Below are 21,833 nucleotides of genomic sequence, written 5' to 3' on the forward strand. Positions count from 1 at the left end.
TTGTTCAGGTTATGTTTGCTCCAAACTCCTTTTGGAGTTCCATTATCCTTCCCATGCTGTGTAAGGGTTTTGAAGAGCAGGTCATCCACTTAGAGTGAGACTCTGTGGTCTCGGTTTCCCCTTTGGATGCCTCACCACCCCCTCGATGACCTGACAGCGATAGCAAGTAGCTTGATTGCTAGGGCAAATAGCAGGAGGGATAATAGGAATGCCTGCCTCCTGCCTCTGTGCAGGCGGAGCTATTCAGAACTGGTGGCGTTTGTCCGAACATTTACCATTGGAATGCTGTACCCGCGAGGTGAACCCTGGCCCAGGCCCAAACCCAAACCGTTCCAACACCTCCATTCAACTCTGTCAAAGGCCTTCTCTGCGTCCGGGGAGATGTCTGGTGTCTCCTCCCAGGTGCGGCCATATCATGTTCAGCAGGCATCTGATGTTCGCTGTTAGCTGTCAGCCCTTGACAAACCCTGTCTGATCTTCCGCGATTACTTCTGGCAAGCCCCTCTCCAGCCACCTCGCCAGAGCCCTTTGCCAGGACCTTCGTGTCAGTGTTCAAGAGTGAAATGCATAGGACCTTTTCTCCCCCATGCTAGTACGTCCAGCACATCGAGAAACTGTTTCATCATAAAGTCCCCCTCTGGAGCCTCGGAGGTGTACAGTCCCCGGTAGAAGGTCGCAAATACCTCCTTGATTTTATTTTACACTGTGATTAGCCTATCATTCCAGTCCCTTACCTGCGCTATCTCCTTTGTGACCGCCTGCTTTCTCAGCTGTTGTGCGGCTGGCCTTGTCTCCATGTTAATAAAAGGTCCCCCGTGCCTGCCGGAGCTGGCCACCTGCTTTCCCCGTGAGGCCAGGTCAAATTCCATTTGTAGTATTTTCCTCTCCGCCAGCAGCTCCATGCCAGAGGCTGTAGAGTACTGCTGATCCACCTCCAATATGGATCAGCTGATGTCTAGCCGCCCTTTCCTTCCTGTCGCTGAGAGCCCTGCATGCTATTATTCCCCCCCTTATCACTGCCTTCAGTAGCTTCCAGAATGTGGAGGGTGAGACCTCCCCATTTTGGTTGCAGGGCACCTATCTGTCGATGGCTTGTGACATTTTTTCGCAGAACACCTCTTCAGCGAGCAGGGATATTTCCAGGCTCCATCGCGGCACTGGGCCCGGCCCGGCTCCAACCTCATGTCACAGTACCTTCATTGTTATGTTAATGTAAACCTACTTGTGACAATAATAAAGATTATTATTATGTGGTGTGGTGCATGGTCCGAGATTACTATTGTGGAGTATTCCGGCCCTACTACCTCTGGAAGGACTGAATTCCCCATTGCACAGAAGTCGACATGGGAGTAGGCTTTGTGGACATGGGAGAAGAAGGAGAACTCTCTCGGATTTTTGAACTTCCATGGATCCGCCCCGCCACCGCCTGCTTCATAAAGGTGTTCAGTTCCTCTGGGAATCCTGATTTTATCCCTGATCTGAGGCTGGAGCTGCCTGTCATTGGGTCCTGTACTCTCCCATGATGAGCTGGTGGGAATCAAGGTCGGAGAGCCCCGCCATTGTTTTCTTGATGAACTGGGTGTCACCCTAGTTAGGGACGTATATATTTACAAGAACACCAGCGCCCCTTCCAAGAGCCCACTATCCATCACATATCAGCTTGTAATCTCTTTGCTTGAAATTATTTGAAATTTTGTTCATGGGATGTGGACTTCGTTGGCTGGTCCAGCATTTGTTGCCCATTCCTAATTGCACTTCAACTTACTAGGCCATTTCAGTGGGGGGCAGTTAAGAGTCAACCTCAGCGCTGTGGGTCTAGAGTCACATTTAGGTCAGATTGGGTAAGGACAGCAGATTTATAGAACATAGAACATTACAGCGCAGTACAGGCTCTTCGGCCTCGATGTTGCGCCGACCTGTGAAACCACTCTAAAGCCCATCTACACTATTCCCTTATCATCCATATGTCTATCCAATGACCATTTGAATGTCCTTAGTGTTGGCGAGTCCACTACTGTTGCAGGCAGGACATTCCACGCCCTTACTACTCACTGAGTAAAGGACCTACCTCTGACATCTGTCCTATATCTATCTCCCCTCAATTTAAAGGTATGTCCCCTCGTGCTAGACATCACCATCCGAGGAAAAAGGCTCTCACTGTCCACCCTATCCAATCCTCTGATCATCTTGTATGCCTCAATTAAGTCACCTCTCAACCATCTTCTCTCGAACGAAAACAGCCTCAAGTCCCTCAGCCTTTCCTCATAAGATCTTCCCTCCATACCAGGCAACATTCTGGTAAATCTCCTCTGCACCCTTTCCAATGCTTCCACATCCTTCCTATAATGCGGCAACCAGAATTGCACGCAATACTCCAAATGCGGCCGCAACAGAGTTTTGTACAGCTGCAACATTACCTCATGGCTCCGAAACTCAATCCCTCTACCAATAAAAGCTAACACACTGTACGCCTTCTTAACAACCTTCTCAACCTGGGTGGCAACTTTCAGGGATCTCAAGATCTCTCTGCTCATCCACACTGCCAAGAATCTTACCACTAGCCCAGTACTCTGTCTTCCTGTTACTCCATCCAAAATGAATCACCTCACACTTTTCTGCATTAAACTCCATTTGCCGCCTCTCAGCCCAGCGCTGCAGCTTATCTATGTCCCTCTGTAACTTGTAACATCCTTCTGCACTGTCCACAACTCCACCGACTTTAATGTCATCTGCAAATTTACTCACCCATCCTTCTACACCCTCCTCCAGGTCATTTATGAAAATGACAAACAGCAGTGGCCCCAAAACAGATCCTTGTGGTACACCACTAGTAACTGGACTCCAGCCTGAACATTTCCCATCAACCACCGCCCTTTGTCTTCTTCCAGCTAGCCAATTTCTGATCCAAACTACTAAATCACCCTGAATCCCATGCCTCCGTATTTTCTGCAGTAGCCTACCATGGGGAACATTATCAAATGCTTTACTGAAATCCATATACATCACATCAACTGCTTTACCCTCATCCACCTGTTTGGTCACCTTCTCAAAGAACTCAATAAGGTTTGTGAGGCAAACACAAAACCTATCACAAAACCGTGTTGACTACCTCTAATCAAATTATTCCTTTCCAGATGATTATACATCCTATCTTTTATAAACCTTTCCAAGATTTTGCTCACAACAGAAGTAAGGCTCACTGGTCTATAGTTACTGGGGTTGTCTCTACTCCCCTTCTTGAACAAGGGGACAACATTTGCTATCCTCCAGTCTTCTGGCACTATTCCTGTAGACAAAGATGACTTAAAGATCAAAGCCAAAGGCTCAGCAATTTCCTCCCTAGCTTCCCAGAGAATCCTGGGATAAATCCCATCCGGCCCAGGTGACTTATCTATTTTCACACTTTCCAGAATTGCTAACACCTCCTCCTTATGAACCTCAAGCCCTTCTAGTCTAGTATCCTGATTCTCAGTATTCTCCTCGACATCATTGTCTTTTTCCCTCAAGGACATTAGAGAACCAGATTGTTTTTTTACAGCAATCGGCAATGGTTTCATGGTCATTAGACTTTTTATTCCAGATTTTTATTGAATTCAAATTTCACCATCTGCCATGGTGGGATTCGAACCTGGGAACACAGAGCATTACCCTGGGTCACTGGATTACTCATCCAGTGAAAATACCACTACGCCACTGCCTCCCCAACTGTTGGTATTTGGAAATGAAATGTCGATCCAAAAAAAATAAAAATTAGTTGTTTTTCAAAATCTAATTAGTATAAGGGAAAAAGGAAAGACTTGCATTCATATAGCGCTTTTCATGACCACCAGTTGTCTGAAAGCACTTTAACAGTTCAGGCGCCGGACTTCCGGGTGCGGCTATGCAGAGCTAAATCGCATGTTCGGTAGCTCCCGCTTGGAACGGACTTTTGGGCTCTTTACAGGGCCCCCACGGAATTTGTTTGACATTTCCTGGTGTGGGAAGAAGACTGCAATATTCCCCCGACAGTGTCCCCAGGAATGGTATGTCTCTTGGTTACCAGACCCGGCAGAAACAATAAAAGATTTGGCTGTAACTGCAGGATAAACAGAGCCTCTTCCAGCATGCAGGCGGGGGAAGGGCAAGCTTAAAGCTGCAAGCTGACTTGAGGGCCTTTATTAAAGGTGAATTCTACCAGCAGAGGGAATAACTGTGAAAAGATCAGAAGAAGCGGGGACGAGGCTTCCGGTGGCGGCCATGGAGGAGTAGGTCCCGCATTCGGCAGCTCCCGTCTGGAACGGACTCTCAGACCTTTTTCATGAGTTTCCACAGACTTTTTGGAGCAGATTGGTGAAGCGAACACTGCCAAAAGGATTCCCTCTTGAGACTTCCGGTTGCGGCTATGCGGAGCTAAGTTGCACATTTGCTCCTGCAAAAACGGACTTTTGGGCTCTTTTCAAGGCCCCCAAGGGCACTTTTTCGACGTTTCCCGGTGTGGGAAGGAGTTAATAATAGCTCCCCGTCAGTATATGGCTTTAACTAGGAGCGGGGCGACAAAAAAGGTGGTGGTGGACCAGAAGAAGGAAGGGAAGAAGGACAAAATGGCGGCAGGCAGAGACCAGGCAGTGTGGAGGCAGTGGGCGGAGGAGCAATAGGAGGTTATCCAGCGCTGCCTCAAAGAGATTAAAACGGACCTGCTAGAGCCGATGAAGGCTTCTATTGATAAGCTGCTGGAGACACAGACGGCCCAGGGGGTGACGATCCGAGAGGCTTGACAAAAGATCTCTGACAATGAGGACGAGATGTTAGGCCTGGCGGTAAAGGTGGAGGCGCACGAGGTGCTCCACAAGAAATGGCAGGAGCGGTTCGGGGAGATGGAGAATCGGTCGAGGCGGAAGAATCTGCGGATTCTGGGCCTCCCAGAGGGGCTGGAGGGGCTGGACGTGGGGGCCTATGTGGTCACCATGTTGAACTCGCTGATGGGAGCGGGGTCCTTCCAGGGGCCCCTGGAGCCGGAAGGGGTCCATAGAGTGTTGGCGAGGAGGCCCAAGGCAACGAGCCTCCGCGGGCGGTGCTGGTGCGGTTCCATCGGTTCGTCGATCGGGAGTGTGTGCTCAGGTGGGCCAAGGAGAGGAGCAGCAGGTGGGAGAACGCGGAGGTTCGGATATATCAGGACTGGAGTGCGGAGGTGGCGAAGAGGAGGGCCGGGTACAATCGAGCGAAGGCGGTGCTGCACAGGAAGGGGGTGAAGTTTGGCATGTTGCAGCCGGTGCGACTGTGGGTCACCTACAAGGGCTGGCACCATTATTTTGAGTCTCCGGAGGAGGCGTGGGCCTTTGCTCAGGCCGAGAAGCTGGACACAGACTGAGGGTCGGGATGGGTGATTGGGGACTGCGGTGGATATGTTATGCCTATTTCTGGTTCGGGGAGGGATACTTTGCATTGTTTTGGGTTTCTTTTTCTCTGTTTTTCTCTTTCGGGTTGGGGAGGGTGGATGGGGCGGGTTGGGCACGGTTTTGGTTGGTGGCGGGGCCTGGTAGGGAGAGCGCGGGCTTTCTTCCTGCGCCGAAGACTGGGGGTGGCGGGGCCGGGGCGGGGAAGCGAGGATTGTTTCCCGCGCTTAGAACGGAGGGGGGAGGGGGAGAGCCTGTGGATGGGGAGCGGGAGAGGAGGGTGTGCCACACAATGGGAGGAGTCGAAGGGGAGGCGGGAGTGGCCAGGGTCAGCAGGAGTCAGCTGACTTGCGGAAGTGCAATGGGGGGAGTAAACCAGCTAGAATGGGTCCTAGCCGTGGGGGGGGGGGGGGGTGAGAATCGAGTTGCTGCTGCTAAGGTCAAGGAGGAGCTGGAGCGAGTGGGGGGGGGGGTCGAGACGGGGGTATGCTGCTGTGGGGAACGGGCCGGGTGTGGGGTGCGTGCGCGTGGCTGGCCGAGGAGGGGTCATGGCTAGTCGGCGGGGGAGAGGGGCGGGTAACCCCCTGATCCGGCTGATAACCTGGAATGTAAAGGGACTGAATGGGCCGGTTAAGCGGGCCCGCGTGTTCGCGCACCTGAAGGGGCTCAAGGCGGATGTGGTTATGCTCCAGGAGACACACCTGAAGGTAGCAGACCAGGTAAGACTGAGGAAAGGGTGGGTAGGTCAGGTGTTTCATTCGGAGCTAGATGCCAAAAATCGAGGGGTGGCAATCTTGGTGGGAAAGAAGGTGTCATTCGAGGCGTCGAGCATTGTGGCAGATAATGGCGGTAGGTACATAATGGTAAGTGGTAAGTTGCAGGGAGAGAGGGTGATACTGGTCAATGTGTATGCTCCGAACTGGGACGATGCGGGTTTTATGCAGCGTATGTTGGATTGGATCCCAGACTTGGAAGTGGGGGGCCTGATAATGGGGGAGACTTTAACACGGTGTTGGATCCGGCACTGGATCGCTCGAGGTCGAGGACGGGTAGGAAGCCGGCGGCGGCTAGAGTGTTATATGGGGATTTATGGACCAAATGGGAGGGGTGGACCCTTGGTGATTTGCAAGGCCGGGGGCTAGAGAATTTTTATTCTTCTCACATGTCCATAAGGCTTATTCTCGAATCGACTTTTTTGAGAGGAGAGGATACCGATTATTTGGCAATAGCCATTTCGGACCATGCCCCGCATTGGATGGACTTGGAGATGGGGGAGGCGAGGGACCAGCGCTTGGAGGTGGGGCTGTTGGCGGACGAGGAGGTGAGCGAGCGGGTCCGAGGAAGTATAGAGAGGTACTTGGAGACCAACGACAACAGGGAGGTCTGAGTAGGGATGCTATGGGAGGCACTGAAGGCGGTGGTGAGGGGAGAGCTGATCTCCATTAGGGCCCACAAGGAGCGGAGGGAGAGGGAGAGGCTGGTGGGGGAGATGGTGAGGGTAGACAGGAGGTATGCGGAAGAGCCTGTGGAAGGATTGTTGAGGAAGAGGCGCAGCCTCCAGGCCGAATTCCAGGTGACCACCAGGAAGGTGGAGGTGCAAAAATCATTTTGTTATTGATATTTTATGAAAACCTTTAATAAAAAAATTTTTAATTTATTTTTTTAAAAACAGTTCAGGCGCCGGAGTGTGGCGACGAGGGCATTTTCACAGTAACGTCATTGCAGTGTTAATGTAAGCCTACTTGTGACACACGGGCAGCACGGTGGCGCAGTGATAGCACTGCAGTCTCACGGCGCCGAGGTCCCAGGTTCGATCACGGCTCTGGGTCCCTGTCCGTGTGGAGTTTGCACATTCTCCCAGTGTTTGCGTGGGTTTCGCCCCCACAACGCAAAAAGATGTGCAGGGTAGGTGGATTGGCCACGCTAAATTGCCCCTTCATTGGAAAAAATGAATTGGGTACTCTAAAATTTATTTTTTAAAGTAAAGCCTACTTGTGACACTAATAAAGATTATTATTTTTATTGTAACATGGGAAACGTGACAGCCAGTACAGTACGTGCAAAGCAACTCACAATTTCAATCCAAAATTTCAACCCAATACTTAAAATATGGTTAATGTAAATACCTGATGACACTTTTCATCTTGGCTTCGGTTGCCAGTATTGCAGCCAGACCGGGCCCGGTTTGTTTTGATGCAAGACTTCTTTTATAGTGATCCACATCTTTCGCAGGCACACAAGTAATCCTAAATTCCCCACCCACCCCAAAGAGAGAGAAAGGTATTAAAAAAGTTATTAGATCAAGTTAGGCAATGAAGTACTGGTCTCCAATTTGGTCTTAATTTGGTCTACTGTATTCACTGCTATCTGGAACTCGCTACCGGAGGAGGTGGTGGAAGCAGGGACGATAGTGACATTTAAGGGGCATCTTGACAAATACATGAATAGGATGGGAATAGAGGGATACGGACCCAGAAAGTGTAGAAGATTGTAGTTTAGTCGGGCAGCATGGTCGGCACGGGCTTGGAGGGCCGAAGGGCCTGTTCCTGTGCTGTACATTTCTTTGTTCTTGGTTTTCCAATTTGGTCTACTGCATTCGCTGCTCTCAATGCGGTCTCCTCTATATAAGAGAGTCCAAACGCAGACTGGGTGATCGCTTGCTGAGCATCTTCAATCTGTGCGCATTCAGGACCCTGACCTTCCCGTTGCTTGCCATTTTAACACAAGACCCTGCTCCCATGCCCATACGTCTGTTCTTGGCCTGCTGCAATGTTCCAGTGAAGCTCAATGCAAACTGGAACAACAACATCTCATCTTCCGGTGAGCCACGCTACAGCCTTCCGGTCTCAACATCGAATGCAACAACTTCAGATGATCAGCCCTACCCCACCGCGACCCATTTGTTTGCATCCCACTTCATTTTAACTGTTTTTTACCATTTCTTTCTTTCTTAATATATATTTAAACCCCCCGCCCCAATCTTATCCACCTTTCCTTAACCTTTCTCCTCCTTGCTTCCCCCTCCCCCTCCCAACATCTACAGTTCAGCCTCTGATGTTAGTTTCTCTGCTGTTTGGCCTTTCACATCTTTTGTTCTTTCTGGGGACTGCCATTAGCACTCTTTTCCTTGGCTTCTGTGGCCATTAGCACCCGGCTTCCCTGGGTTTCTGTGGCTATGACTCATCTTTCATTCTCACTCCAGTATAAATATTTCCCACTTCTCTTGTCTGTTAGCTTTGACAAAGAGTCATCGGACTCAAAACGTTAGCTCTTTTCTCTCCCTACAGATGCTGCCAGACCTGCTGAGATTTTCCAGCATTTTCTCTTTGGTCTCCACAATGTTCATTCCGCTAACAGCTCTGTGAATTCACAGAAGCAGGCGATCAGGCCGAGGGGCTTTTATTTTTGATCCCACGACCAGCTGTTCCGAGATATGGCAGCAGGAGGAGTGCTAAAATTTGCCTCATTGATCAGGGAGGAGAAACAAATGAACACGTCTTTTTTACTTCCAATTTTTATTCGACTGCCAATGGACTGCAAATGTGCATATTAGGGCAAGATTGAGATTGCTATGATCAAAAAATTACTGACATTTAATATCAAACCTCATAAATAAAATATAGTCACTTGGGAAAACTAAAGGCTCCAGAGGGTGTCCGGACATGTAATCACGAGTAAAGGGATGGTGTTTTTGAGTTAGAAGGGAAGAGGAGAAATAAGCAGACAAAATTCGTAGGCTTCCTCTTAATAAATTAGTTTTTAAAAGTTAATCTGTGAGATGTGGGCATCACTGGTTAGCACAGCACTTATTACCAGAATGTGGTGGCGAGCTGCCTTCTTGAATCGCTGTTGTCCATGCACAGTGCTGTTAGGGAGTGAATTCCAGAATTTTGGCACAGTGACAGTGAAGAAATAACAATATATTTCGAAGTCAGAGTGGTGAGTGACTTGGAGGGGAACCTCCAGGTGGTGAGGTTCCCAGATATCTGTTGCTCTTGCCCTTCTAGATGGTAGTAGTCGTGGGTTTGGAAGGTGCTGCCAAAGGAACCTTGGTGAGTTCCTGCAGCGCATCTTGTAAATGGTACGGCTGCCACTGTTCATTGGTGGTGGAGGGTATGAATGTTTGTGGAAGGGGTGGGAATCAAGCAGGTTTCTTGAGTATTGTTGAAGTTGCACTCATCCAGGCAAGCGGATAGTATTCTATTACACTCCACATGGACAGGCTTTTGGGGGGGGGTGATCAGATGAGTTGCTCACTGTAAGATTCCTATCCTTTGACCTGCTCTGATAGCCACAGTATCAATATGGCTAGTCCAGTTCAGTTTCTGATAAATGGTAAACCCCAGCATGTTGAATGTGGGGGAGTCAGCGATAGTAATGCCATTTAATGTCAAGGGCCGATGGTTAAATTTTCTTTCGTAGGATATGGTCATTTCCTCGTACTTGCCTGGCGCAAATACAACTTGCCACTTGTCACTTGTCCAGGTCTTACTGCATTTTTTATAATCTTTATTAGTGTCACATGTAGGCTTACATTAACACTGCAATGAAGTTACTGTGGAAATCCCCTAGTAGCCACACTACGGTGCCTGTTCGGGCACACAGAGGGAAAATTCAGAATGTCCATTTCACCTAACAAGTCCGTCTTTTGGGACTTGTGGGAGGAAACCGGAGCACCCAATGGAAACCCACGTAGACACAGGGAGAATGTGCAGACTTTGCACAGACAGTGACCCAAGCCAGGAATCGAACCGGACACGGGGGAAACCCACGCAGACACGGGGAGAACTTGCAGACTCTGCACAGACAGTGACCTAAGCCAGGAATCGAACCGGACACGGGGCTGTTATGGGCCATGGTTTAGAGAACCCCAAAGTGTGTCATGAAGTTCACCTGACCCACAACTTTTATTAGATTGCGGTATGGGGAGCGCACGACCCACTCTACAGGTGTGGTAGAGCAGAACTGGAAAAGTATTTTTTAAAGCAAAACGATGTTTATTCTATGAACGTAAGTTAACCTTTTTAAAACATAGTGAACATCTTAGCAACCATTAATTCAAATACAACCCCCAAAGAATACAACACTAAGTAATCCTTTAAGCTTTCCTTTTAACATAAATAAGAAGTAAAACACCATTTACCAGAAGCACATCAGGTTAAAGTCACTAGTGTTATTAGTTTTAAATCACCAGGATCGAGTTACAGTCTTTAGACCACAGAGAGAGACTCTCATACACCTTCTGGCTGTGACTGCAGCTATCCAGCTCTGAAAACGAAAATAAAACACACCCTGCAGCAAACAGCCTAAAATGAAAGTAAAAAGCTGACAGACAGCCCAGCTCCACCCACTCTCTGACATCACTGCAGTAATAAAGATCCATTTCTTAAAGGTACTCTCACTAGATACTTATATACACACCCATTTGTGTATATGTCAATCTGTCTGCATGTGGCCAGCTGACTCCTGCTGACCCTGGCCACATGCAGACTCCGCACAGAAAGTGACCCAAACCAGGGATCGAACCAGGGACCCTGGCGCTGTGAAGCAACAGTGCTAACCATTGCATTTGGACATGAGCTGCTTCATTATCTGAAGTCGCAATGGTACTGAACATTGTGTAGTCATCTGCGAACATCCCACTTCTGATCTTATAATGGAAGGGAGGTCATTAGTGAAGCAGCTGAAGATGGTTGAGCCTAGGACACTGCCCTGAGGAACTCCTGCAGTGATGGCTTTGAGCTGCCAGGTATGACTCCAACCGCAGTGTTTCCCGCCTATTCCTATCAACTCCAGTTTTGCAAGGCTCCTTGATGCCTCAGTCAAATGCTGCCTTGATGTCAAGGGCAGTCACTCTCACCTCATCAATAAGCCATTAAACCCCCCCCCCCCCACAAAAAACAGCATTAGCATTTCTTCTCATACAGTCTCCTAAGCATGAAGCTCATTGCTTTTGCAATGCACACAGGCATTGTGAAATTAGTGATTTATGGACAAACAAAAGTTATCCTGGGCCAAAGATTTTTGTTGTCGACAACAAAATCAACTTGCATTTATGTTCCAAGGTGTTGAACAGAGGTGTAATCTGACAAAAATTGATGCTGACCCTTTGAGCTATGATTATTTTACACCTTCTGATTTTTAAAATTTAAAGTAGCCAATTCTTTTTTTTCCAATTTTGTCAAAATATCTTCAGTGACTCTGGAGTAGCATCTTCATTCAAACATTGGATTTTCAATACTTCTATTTAATCTTCCTCATGAAATACTCTTTTTTTTCATTGAGGGTTCCAGTATTGGCCAACATTGCCAGAGTTGAAAGCATTAAGTTTTGAGCTGCCAGGTATGACTCCAACCGCAGTGTTTCCCGCCTATTCCCATCAACTCCAGTTTTGCAAGGCTCCTTGTTTAAATTTATCAAGGGGGAGGAGAAATGAGGAGACTGAGAATTAATTCTCAAAACTACATTTTTACCTTGGACAGATTTCATTTTCTACCTGTCAACTACAGCAATACATAGTACAGCTCCCCATCAGTATGGCAACTGCAGTGCTCCATCATCAACATCAATAAAAAATTAAATTTAGTTCACAGAAAATGACTTCACTGGCAAATGAAAATATGCAAACTGAAATTCAGTTGCAATATTCGAACCAATTGTTTCCATCCACAATAGTGCAGTATACTTTGGATTACAAAAATGGGCAAGCAAGAATTCCCATTTTTAAGTGAAAAAAATAGAAGGCATCTGCTAAATTTGTCGTTGCGCATCTCTTCTCGATTTGACTATTCAAAAAATAAAATGCCTTTACGTTACAATCAATACCCTCTTGACATTCAGGTTGAAGATCCAGGTTTGTAACAAAAACATGACCGGATCACTGTTGTGAAACTGGACCAAAATAAACTACTGTATTCAAAACCAAAAATAACTTACAGCAAGTTGAAGAGGTGACTAGCACATCACAAGAAATACTCACATGATTTCTTCAGTTAAGGCTTTGTTGGCAAAGACAAAATGTGTCTGAGCAGAATTTAGACCACATATGGATTCCTTGTTCACTGCAACAATGTAATCTCCTTCCTGGAGTTGTCCATCTCTTCCAGCAGCTCCCTCATTATCAATGTGCTTGATAATTGCCCCAGGTCCTCTGTGATCATTTTTTATATTCAATCCTAGGTAAAACACAATAACAGTCATACAAGGATATTGACAAGGCAATATTATAATAATCATGGGGGACTTCAATATGCAGGTGGACTGGAAAAATTAGGTTGGCAGCGGATCCCAAGAAAAGGAATTTGTGGAATGTCTACGAGATGGGTTTTTTGGAGCAGCTCATGGTAGAACCTATTCGGAAACAAGCAATTCTGGATTTGGTGATGTGTAATGAGGCAGACCTGATTAGGGAACTTAAGGTAAAGGAACCCTTAGGGGGAAGTGACCACCCTCCAATTTGAGAGGAAAAAGCTGGGATCAGAACTACAAAGACATGAGAGAGGAGCTGACCAGATATGATTGGAAGGGGAACTTGGCAGGTAACACAATGGTACAGCAATGGCAGGAGTTTTTAAGAGGTTATTTGGGAGGCACAACAGAAATTTATCTCAAGGAGGAGGAAACATGCTAAGGGGAGGACAAGGCATCCATAGATGACAAAGGAAGTCAGGTACAGCATAAAAGAAAAAGAAAAAGCACACAAGGAGGATCAGTGGGAAGCCAGAGGATTGGGAAACCTTTAAAAGCGAGCAGAGGGCAACTAAAAAAAAATCAAGAAGTGGGGGAGAGATGAAATATGAGTGTAAGCGAGCTAGTAATAAAAAAGAAAATAGCAATTTCTTCTCATACCAAGAGCCGGTGCAGACTCGATGGGCCGAATGGCCTCCTTCTGCACTGTAAATTCTATGATAATCTATGAAAAGAGTTTTTTTCAATATATAACAGGAAAGAGAGATGCAAGAATAGACATTGGACCACTGGCAAATGAGGCTGGAGAAGTAGTAATAGGAAAAGAAGAAATGGCAGAGGAACTGAAAAGCTACTTTTCATCAGCCTTCACGGTGGAAGATACCGCTGCGATACCAGAACTCCTGAGGAATAAGGGGGCAGAGGTGAGTGTAGTGGACATTGTGGTAGTCTGTGTAGAGGTATTACGGTATCTGAAATGCTGGAATACCATTGGTAGATATTGTATGCTTCCTATTGGTCAAGCTGTATTGTAGCTCCGCCCTGCTAGGCGGGGTATAAGAACCCGTGCCGCCCCAGCAGCCTTCATTCTGTACCTGAACTGCTGGGAGAAACATCTAGCTTATTAAAGCCTTCAGTTGGACTACAACCTCGCTTTAGTGGTCATTGATCATGCATCAATTTAATAAGCTAGATTTAAAAGGATGGAGCTCCGAGTCAAGCCGGAGTGTCTGCAACTCAGCCCCCACGCGGCGAACTCTGCGGCAATCTTCAAGCACTGGCTGGCATGTTTAAAGGTTTCTCGGAAAGGCCGAAAACACACCCACAGGAGAACAGAAGATGCAAGTCCTGCACTCGAGGGTGAGCCTGGAAATTTACACCTTCATCGAGGACGCGGAAGACTTTGATGTGGCAATAGAGCTGCTAAAAGGACATTATATCCGCCCAGTAAACCAGGTCTACACCCGACATCTGCTAGCAACGAGGTGACAAATTCCTGGGGAATCACTGGAAGAATTGTACCGTACACTCCTGGTGTTGGGAAGAAATTGCAGCTGCCCGCAAGTTTCGGCGAGCGACCACACAGAACTCTTGATCCGGGACGCTTTTGTGGCAGGTATGCTGTCCTCCCAGATCCGCCAGCGATTGTTGGTAAAAGACACCCTCAGCCTCAAGGAGGCACGGGCCCTTGCCGGCTCCCTGGACGTGGCCTCCAGAAACGCCCGCGCTTACGTTTCCGATCGCGCGGCAGCCCCCTGGGTAGCGTGGAACCCTCCGCAGCCGACCCCGAGACATCTCCCATCCCTCCACAAGCTTGTGCTGCAAGGCGGCCTGGCAACCCCGGAGGGACCCGCTGCTACTTTTGCGGGCAGGCCAAGCACCCCCGCCAGCGCTACCCGGCCCGTGCATCCACCTGCAAGGGATGCGGTAAAAAGATCCATTTCGTGGTGGTATGCCAGGCCCGTGCGGTCGCCGCGGTCTCCGGCGACGAATGCGGACCACAAACCTCTCCATGGTCCCTGTGCGGCCAGCGGCGCCGCCACCTTCCTACTCCAGGGCCACGTGCGGCCCCTGGGCGCCACCATCTTGTCCCGCGGACGCCACGTTCGATGGATGGGTGCCGCCATTTTGTGCACCTCCAGCCATGTGCGACCAATGGGGGGGTCCTGAGGAGCCCAGCTCGGCTGACCACACAACGTCCGAAGAGAACAGTCAACTGTTGAGATTAGCCTCGGTGACTCTGGATCAGTCCCGGCCTCAAACACTCTCAACTGCTACACGACAGTACTGATCAACGGGCACGAGACGTCCTGCTTAATCGACTCTGGGAGCACGGAGAGCTTCATACACCTCGACACGGTAAGGTGCTGTTCTCTCCTCGTCCACCCAGTTAATCAAAAAATCTCCCTGGCCTCCGGTTCCCACTCAGTGGAGATAAAGGGGTTTTGTGTAGCAAACCTCACAGTCCAGGGAAGGGAGTTTAAAATTACCGGCTCTACGTCCTTCCCCACCTCTGCGTGGCCACACACTTAGGGTTAAACTTCCAGTGTAATCTCCAAAGTGTAACTTTCAAATTCGGCAGCCCTATACCGCCCTCACTGTCTGCGGCCTCGCGTCCCTCAAGGTCGATCCGTCTTCCCTGTTTGCGAACCTCACCCCGGATTGCAATCCTGTCGCCACCAGGAGCAGACGGTACAGTGCCCAGGATCGGATCTTTATTAGGTCAGAGGTCCAAAGGCTAATGAGGAAAGGAGTAATTGAAGCTAGCAACAGTCCCTGGAGAGCTCAAGTAGCGGTGGTAAAGACCGGGGAGAAGCATAGGATGGTCATCGACTACAGTCAGACCATCAACAGGTTTACGCAGCTGGACGCGTACTCTCTCTCCCGCATATCCGACCTGGTAAACAGGATCGCGCATTACAAGGTCTTCTCCACGGTGGATCTTAAGTCCGCCTACCACCAGCTCCCCATCCGCACTAGTGACCGCAAATACACTGCCTTCGAGGCAGATGGGCGGCTCTATCACTTCTTAAGGATTCCCTTCGGTGTCACCAACGGGGTCTCGGTCTTCCAGCACGAGATGGACCGAATGGTTGACCGGTACGGTTTACGGGCAACATTCCCGTATCTCGATAATGTCACCATCTGCGGCCACGACCAGAAGGACCACGACACCAACCTCCGAAAATTCATCCAGACCGCAAAGATCCTTAACCTTACATACAACAAGGACAAATGAGTGTTTAGCACCGACCGCCTAGCCATCCTCGGCTATGTAGTGCGAAATGGAGTTATAGGCCCCGACCCTGAGCGCATGCGCCCCCTTATGGAGTTCCCCCTCCCTCACTGCTCCAAGGCCCAGAAGCGCTGCCTCGGGTTTTTCAGTTACTATGCCCAGTGGGTCCCCAACAATGCGGACAAAGCCCGTCCCATGATCCAATCCACAGCTTTTCTCCTGTCGATAGAGGCCCGCAGGCCTTCAGCCGCATCAAAACGGACATTGCAAAGGCCACGATGCACGCCATCGACGAGTCCCTCCCCTTGAAGGTCGAGAGCGACGCGTCTGACTTAGCTCTGGCGGCCACCCTCAACCAAGCGGGCAGACCCGTGGCCTTCTTCTCACGTACCCTCCATGCTTCCGAAATCCGCCACTCCTCAGTCGCAAAGGGGGCCCAGGCCATAGTAGAAGCTGTGCGACATTGGAGGCATTACCTGGCCGGCAGGAGATTCACTCTGCTCACTGACCAACGGTCAGTTGCTTTCATGTTCGATAATGCACAGCGGGGCAAGATAAAAAACGATAAGATTTGCGGTGGAGGATCGAACTCTCCACCTACAACTACGAGATCTTGTATCGTCCCGGGAATCTGAACAAGCCCCCTGATGCCCTGTCCCGCGGCACATGTGCCACCGCACAAGTGGACCGAGCCCTCCACGAGGACCTCTGCCACCCGGGGGTCACTCGCGTTTTCCACTTTATCAACACCCGCAACCTGCCCTACTCCATCGAGGAGGTCAGGACAGCCACCAGGGACTGCCAAATCTGCGTGGAGTCCAAACCGCACTTCTACCGGCCAGAGAAAGCACACCTGATAAAGGCTTCCCGTCCCTTTGAATGCCCCAGCATGGACTTCAAAGGCCCCCTCCCCTCCACCGACCGCAACACGTACTTCCTTAACGTGATTGACGAATACACCCAGTTCCCATTCGCCATCCCCTGCCCAGACATGACCACAACCACCGTCATCAAGGCCCTCCATAGCATCTTTGCACTGTTCGGGTTCCCCGCCTACATACATAGTGATAGGGGGTCCTCCTTTATGAGCGACAAACTGCGTCAATTCCTGCTCAGCAAGGGCATCGCCACGAGCAGGACGACCAGTTACAACCCCCGGGGTAACGGACAGGTAGAGAGGGAGCACGGAACAGTCTGAAGACCGTCCTACTGGCCCTATGGTCCAGGAATCTTACAGTCGCCGCTGGCAGAAAGTCCTCCCAGATGCCCTCCACTCCATCCGGTCACTGCTTTGTACCACAACCAACCAGACACCTCACGAGCGTCTCCTTGTCTTCCCCAGGAAGTCCTCCTCTGGGACCTCGCTCCCGACCTGGCTGGCAGTTCCCGGGCCCATCCTGCTCCGAAAACACGTGCGGGCGCACAAGACGGACCCGTTGGTCGCGAGGTTCCATCTTCTCCACGCTAACCCCCAGTACGCCTACGTGGGGTACCCCAACAGCCGACAAGATACGGTCTCCCTACGAGACCTGGCGCCCGCCGGAGCCCCACGCCCACCCCAGCCACCAGTCCCACCCTCCCTTCCACCAGTGCACCTTACAGGAGGATCGGTCCTCCCGCCGGCCCCGTCTAAGCCCCCCCACCCACCCCGCAGACGCTCCCTTCCCAGGTCAACCGTTTTCCCCACCAGCGCCGTCTAGGGGTGTCGAAGCTGCCACAGAGATCGAGGCCACGCTCCAGAGACACCACCGAAGCTCCGACGATCACAGCAGATGACCAGGGCCCCCGATCGACTGATTGCTTCATTTTAAATTGTAAATTTAAATCATAAATTGTAAATAGTTACTAAAATTGTAAATAGTTACAAAACGCTGTACGGAGGTATTACGGTACCTCTATAACTAATTCTACCACGTTGCCATGTTTGTAGAATCAGGCCACCACCCCTGCCGGACTCTTTTTTAACAGGGGGTGAATGTGGTAGTAGAGGTATTACGGTACCTGGTAATGCTGGAACACCATTGGTGGAAATTGTATGCTTCCTATTGGTTAAGCTGTATGGTAGCTCCGCCCTGCTAGGCGGGGTATAAGAGTCCATGCTGCCCCAGCAGCCTTCATTCTGTACCTGAGCTGCTGGGGGAAACATCTAGCTTATTAAAGCCTTCAGTTGGACTACAACCTCGCTTTAGTGGTCATTGATCGTGCATCAGCCATCACTAAGGACAAGATTCTGGGGAAACTGAAAGTTCTGAAGTTGCATATATCACCTGGACCAGATGGACTATACCCCAGGGTTCTAAAGGAGATAGCGGAGGAGATTGTGGAGGCATTGGTGGTGATCTTTCAGGAATCACTGGAGGCAGGGAGGGTCCTTGAGGACTGGAAATGGCTAATGTAACACCCCTATTTACGAAGAGAGGGAGCAGAAGACAGGAAATTATAGGTCGGTTAGCCTGACTTCGGTCATTGGCAAGATTTAGAGTCCATTATTAAAGATGAGATTGAGGAGTACCTGGAAGTGCATGATAAAATAGAACTGAGTCAGCATGGTTTCGTCAAGGGGAGGTCATGCTCCCCTTGGACATGTTAGAATTCTTTGGGGATGGAACAAGGAAGTTAGAAAAAGGAGAACCAGTGGACGTGATCGTTTTAAAAATAAATTTAGAGTACCAAATTATTTATTTCCAATTAAGGGGCAATTTAGTGCGGCCAATCCTCCTAATCTGCACATCTTTGGGTGTGGGTGTGAAACCCACACAGACATGAGGAGAATGTGCAAACTCCATACAGACATAGAACATAGAACATTCCAGCGCAGTACAGGCCCTTCGGCCCTCGATGTTGCGCCGACCTGTGAAACCACCCTAAAGCCCATTTACACTATTCCCTTATCGTCCATATGTCTATCCAATGACTATTTGAATGTCCTTAGTGTTGGCGAGTCCACTACTGTTGCAGGCAGGGAATTCCACACCCTTACTACTCTCTGAGTAAAGAACCTACCTCTGACATCTGTCCTATATCTATCTCCCCTCAATTTAAAGCTATGTCCCCTCGTGCTAGACATCACCATCCGAGGAAAAAGGCTCCCACTGTCCACCCTATCCAATCCTCTGATCATCTTGTATGCCTCAATTAAGTCACCTCTTAACCTTCTTCTCTCAACGAAAACAGCCTCAAGTCCCTCAGCCTTTCCTCATAAGATCTTCCCTCCATACCAGGCAACATTCTGGTAAATCTCCTCTGCACCCTTTCCAATGCTTCCACATCCTTCCTATAATGCGGCGATACTCCAAATGGGGCCGCACCAGAGTTTTGTACAGCTGAAACATGACCTCATGGCTCCGAAACTCAATCCCTCTACCAATAAAAGCTAACACACCGTGCGCCTTCTTAACAACCCTCTCAACTTGGGTGGTAACTTTCAGGGATCTATGTACATGGACATGTGGATGAGCAGAGAGATCTCAGTGTCCATGTACATAGATCCCTGAGATCCCTCTGCTCATCCACACTGCCAAGAATCTTACCATTAGCCCAGTACTCTGTCTTCCTGTTATTCCTTCCAAAATGAATCACTTCACACTTTTCTGCATTAAACTCCATTTGCCACCTATCAGTACAGCGCTGCAGCTTATCTATGTCCCTCTGTAACTTGTAACATCCTTCCGCGCTGTCCACAACTCCACCGACTTTAGTGTCATCTGCAAATTTACTCACCCATCCTTCTATGCCCTCCTCCAGGTCATTTATAAAAATGACAAACAGCAGTGACCCCAAAACAGATCCTTGTGGTACACCACTAGTAACTGGACTCCAGTCTGAACATTTCCCATCAACCACCACCCTTTGTCTTCTTCCAGCTAGCCAATTTCTGATCCAAACTGCTAAATCACCCTGAATCTCATGCCTCCGTATTTTCTGCAGTAGCCTACCGTAGCCTACAGTGACCCAGAGCTGGAATTGAACCTGGGTCACTGAACGTGATCTATTTAGGTTTCCAGAAGGCCGTATAGATGCCATATTGGGAGCTGTTAAATAGGTTAAGAGCCCATGGTGTTAAGGTGAAGATACTGGTATGGATAGAGGGTTGGCTGACTGGCAGAAGGCTGCGAGTGGGGATAAAGGATTCTTTTTCAGGATGGCAGCTGGTGACTAGTGGTGTGCTTCGGAGGTCAGTGCTGGGACCACAATTTTTCACAGTATACATTAACAATCTGGAAAAAGGAACTGAAGGCACTGTTGCTAATTTTGCAAATGATACAAAGATATGCAGAGGGACAGGTAGTATTGAGGAAGCAGGGGGGCTGCAGAAGGACGTGCACAGGCTAGGAGAATGGGCAAAGAAGTGGCACATGGAATACAGTGTGGAAAAGTGTGAATGTAGGAAGAATGGAGGTTAGACTATTTTCCAAACGGGAAAAGGCTTAGGTAATCAGAAGCACAAAGGGACTTAAGGGTCTTAGTTCAAGATTCTCTTAAGGTTAACGTTCAGGTTCAGTCGGCAATTAGGAAGGTAAATGCCATGTTAGCATACATAGAGGGCTGGAATACAAGAGCAGGGATGTTCTTCTGAGGCTGTATAAGGCTCTGGTCAGACCCCATTTGGAGTATTGTGAGCAGTTTTGGACCCAGTATCTAAGGAAGGATGTTCTGACCTTGGAAGGGGTCCAGAGGAGGTTCACAAGAATGATCCCTAGAATGAAGAGCTTGTCATATGAGGAGTGGTTGACGACTGTGGGTCTGTACTCTTTGGAGGTAAGAAGGATGAGGGGGGATCTTATTGAAACTTACAGGATACTGAGAGGCCTAGATAGAATGAACACAGAGAGGATGTTTCCACTAGTAGGAAAAACTAGAACCCAAGGCCACAGCCTCAGACTGAAGGAACAATCCTTTAAAACTGAGATGAGGAAGATTTTTTTCAGAGTGTGTGAATCTGTGGACCCCATTGCCACAGAAGGCTGTGAAGGCCAAATCACTGTGTCTTTAAGACAGAGATAGATAGGTTCTTGGTTAATAAAGGGATCAAGGGTTTTGGGGAGAAGCAGGAGAATGGGGATGAGAAACATATCAGCCATGATTGAATGACGGAGCAGACTCCATGAGCCAAATGGTCTAATTCTTCCCCTATGTCTTATGCACTGCAACTTCAAGTAATACAATAAGGGATGAGCACATTCTATCCTGCACACACTAGTTATTCTGTAATGACAAATTTTCACAAAAAAAAGTAAAAGCAGAACTTCTATGGCCACAAACCACTAAATTCCACGTTATGCCAAGTACAGTAGATAATGCAAATAACAGTCACCTGCAAGAACCTTTATATGGCAGTAAAATAATAATCCTGTACTAACAAATGCAAACAAGCAAGCAGACAGGAGCTTACATTTTATCAATATTATTTTAACACGGTCAGTTTCCTTTTTCAAGTAAGTTAGTGACCGTCAAAACTGAGATAATAAGAATTCGTAAAATCCAGGTTCCAGATTTCTAGAGATACTTGGACTGGGGTGTTCTGCTCCAGCTCATGTGGTCCATCCAGTATTCTGGAGTCATGTGGTTTCCCATAAGTCAGTAGGAGGGGAGCAGAGAACAGCTGCAGCAGGATGTTGTGACTGTCAACCCACTATTACTGGCTACATTTCCAATGAAAGGAATTAGCAAACTTCTAGAAATAAACTTAAATATGATAATATTACAGGCTAGAAATAGAGATGGCTATACATCTTTGCATTCCAGTCGATGAGAGATGGTAGGGTAGGAACTTGGATGCAACCATTTTCTGGATGGAAAAGGATCAATTTTGCAAGGCCATGTCCGGTTTTCTGCCATTCCTCCCCTTCCCCTCCCTTGCTCCTGTTCTACCCCGCCCGCCCGACAACTAGGAATACCGTGGATAATTTTCAGGCACTCGACCAGTATATGGCTTTATATGGATCTAACACTTTGAGGGGCGGAGGAGGGGGTCCAGAAACAAATTATTAAAACTGCTTTTAAAAACAAGAGTAAGCAAATGAACATAGGGAGAAACA

General features: G+C 48.7%; 1 protein-coding gene across 8 annotated transcripts in view; it reads right to left on the reverse strand.

The window, feature by feature from the left end:
- Positions 1 to 21,833, reverse strand: part of patj (PATJ crumbs cell polarity complex component) — a 565,709-nt gene that overhangs the window by 373,293 nt on the left and 170,583 nt on the right. For 7 of the 8 annotated variants that reach the window (XM_072510952.1, XM_072510955.1, XM_072510950.1 and 4 more), the window contains 2 exons: positions 12,352 to 12,547; positions 7,499 to 7,618 (listed from right to left, as the gene is read on the reverse strand). In XM_072510952.1, coding sequence (XP_072367053.1) covers positions 7,499 to 7,618; positions 12,352 to 12,547 — 316 coding nt within the window. The remainder of the gene's footprint in view (positions 1 to 7,498; positions 7,619 to 12,351; positions 12,548 to 21,833) is intronic. The other variant, XM_072510954.1, reaches the window with a different exon arrangement.

The sequence above is a fragment of the Scyliorhinus torazame genome, chromosome 7 (genome assembly GCF_047496885.1).
Source record: "Scyliorhinus torazame isolate Kashiwa2021f chromosome 7, sScyTor2.1, whole genome shotgun sequence".
In the NCBI taxonomy this organism is placed as follows: Eukaryota; Metazoa; Chordata; class Chondrichthyes; order Carcharhiniformes; family Scyliorhinidae; genus Scyliorhinus; species Scyliorhinus torazame.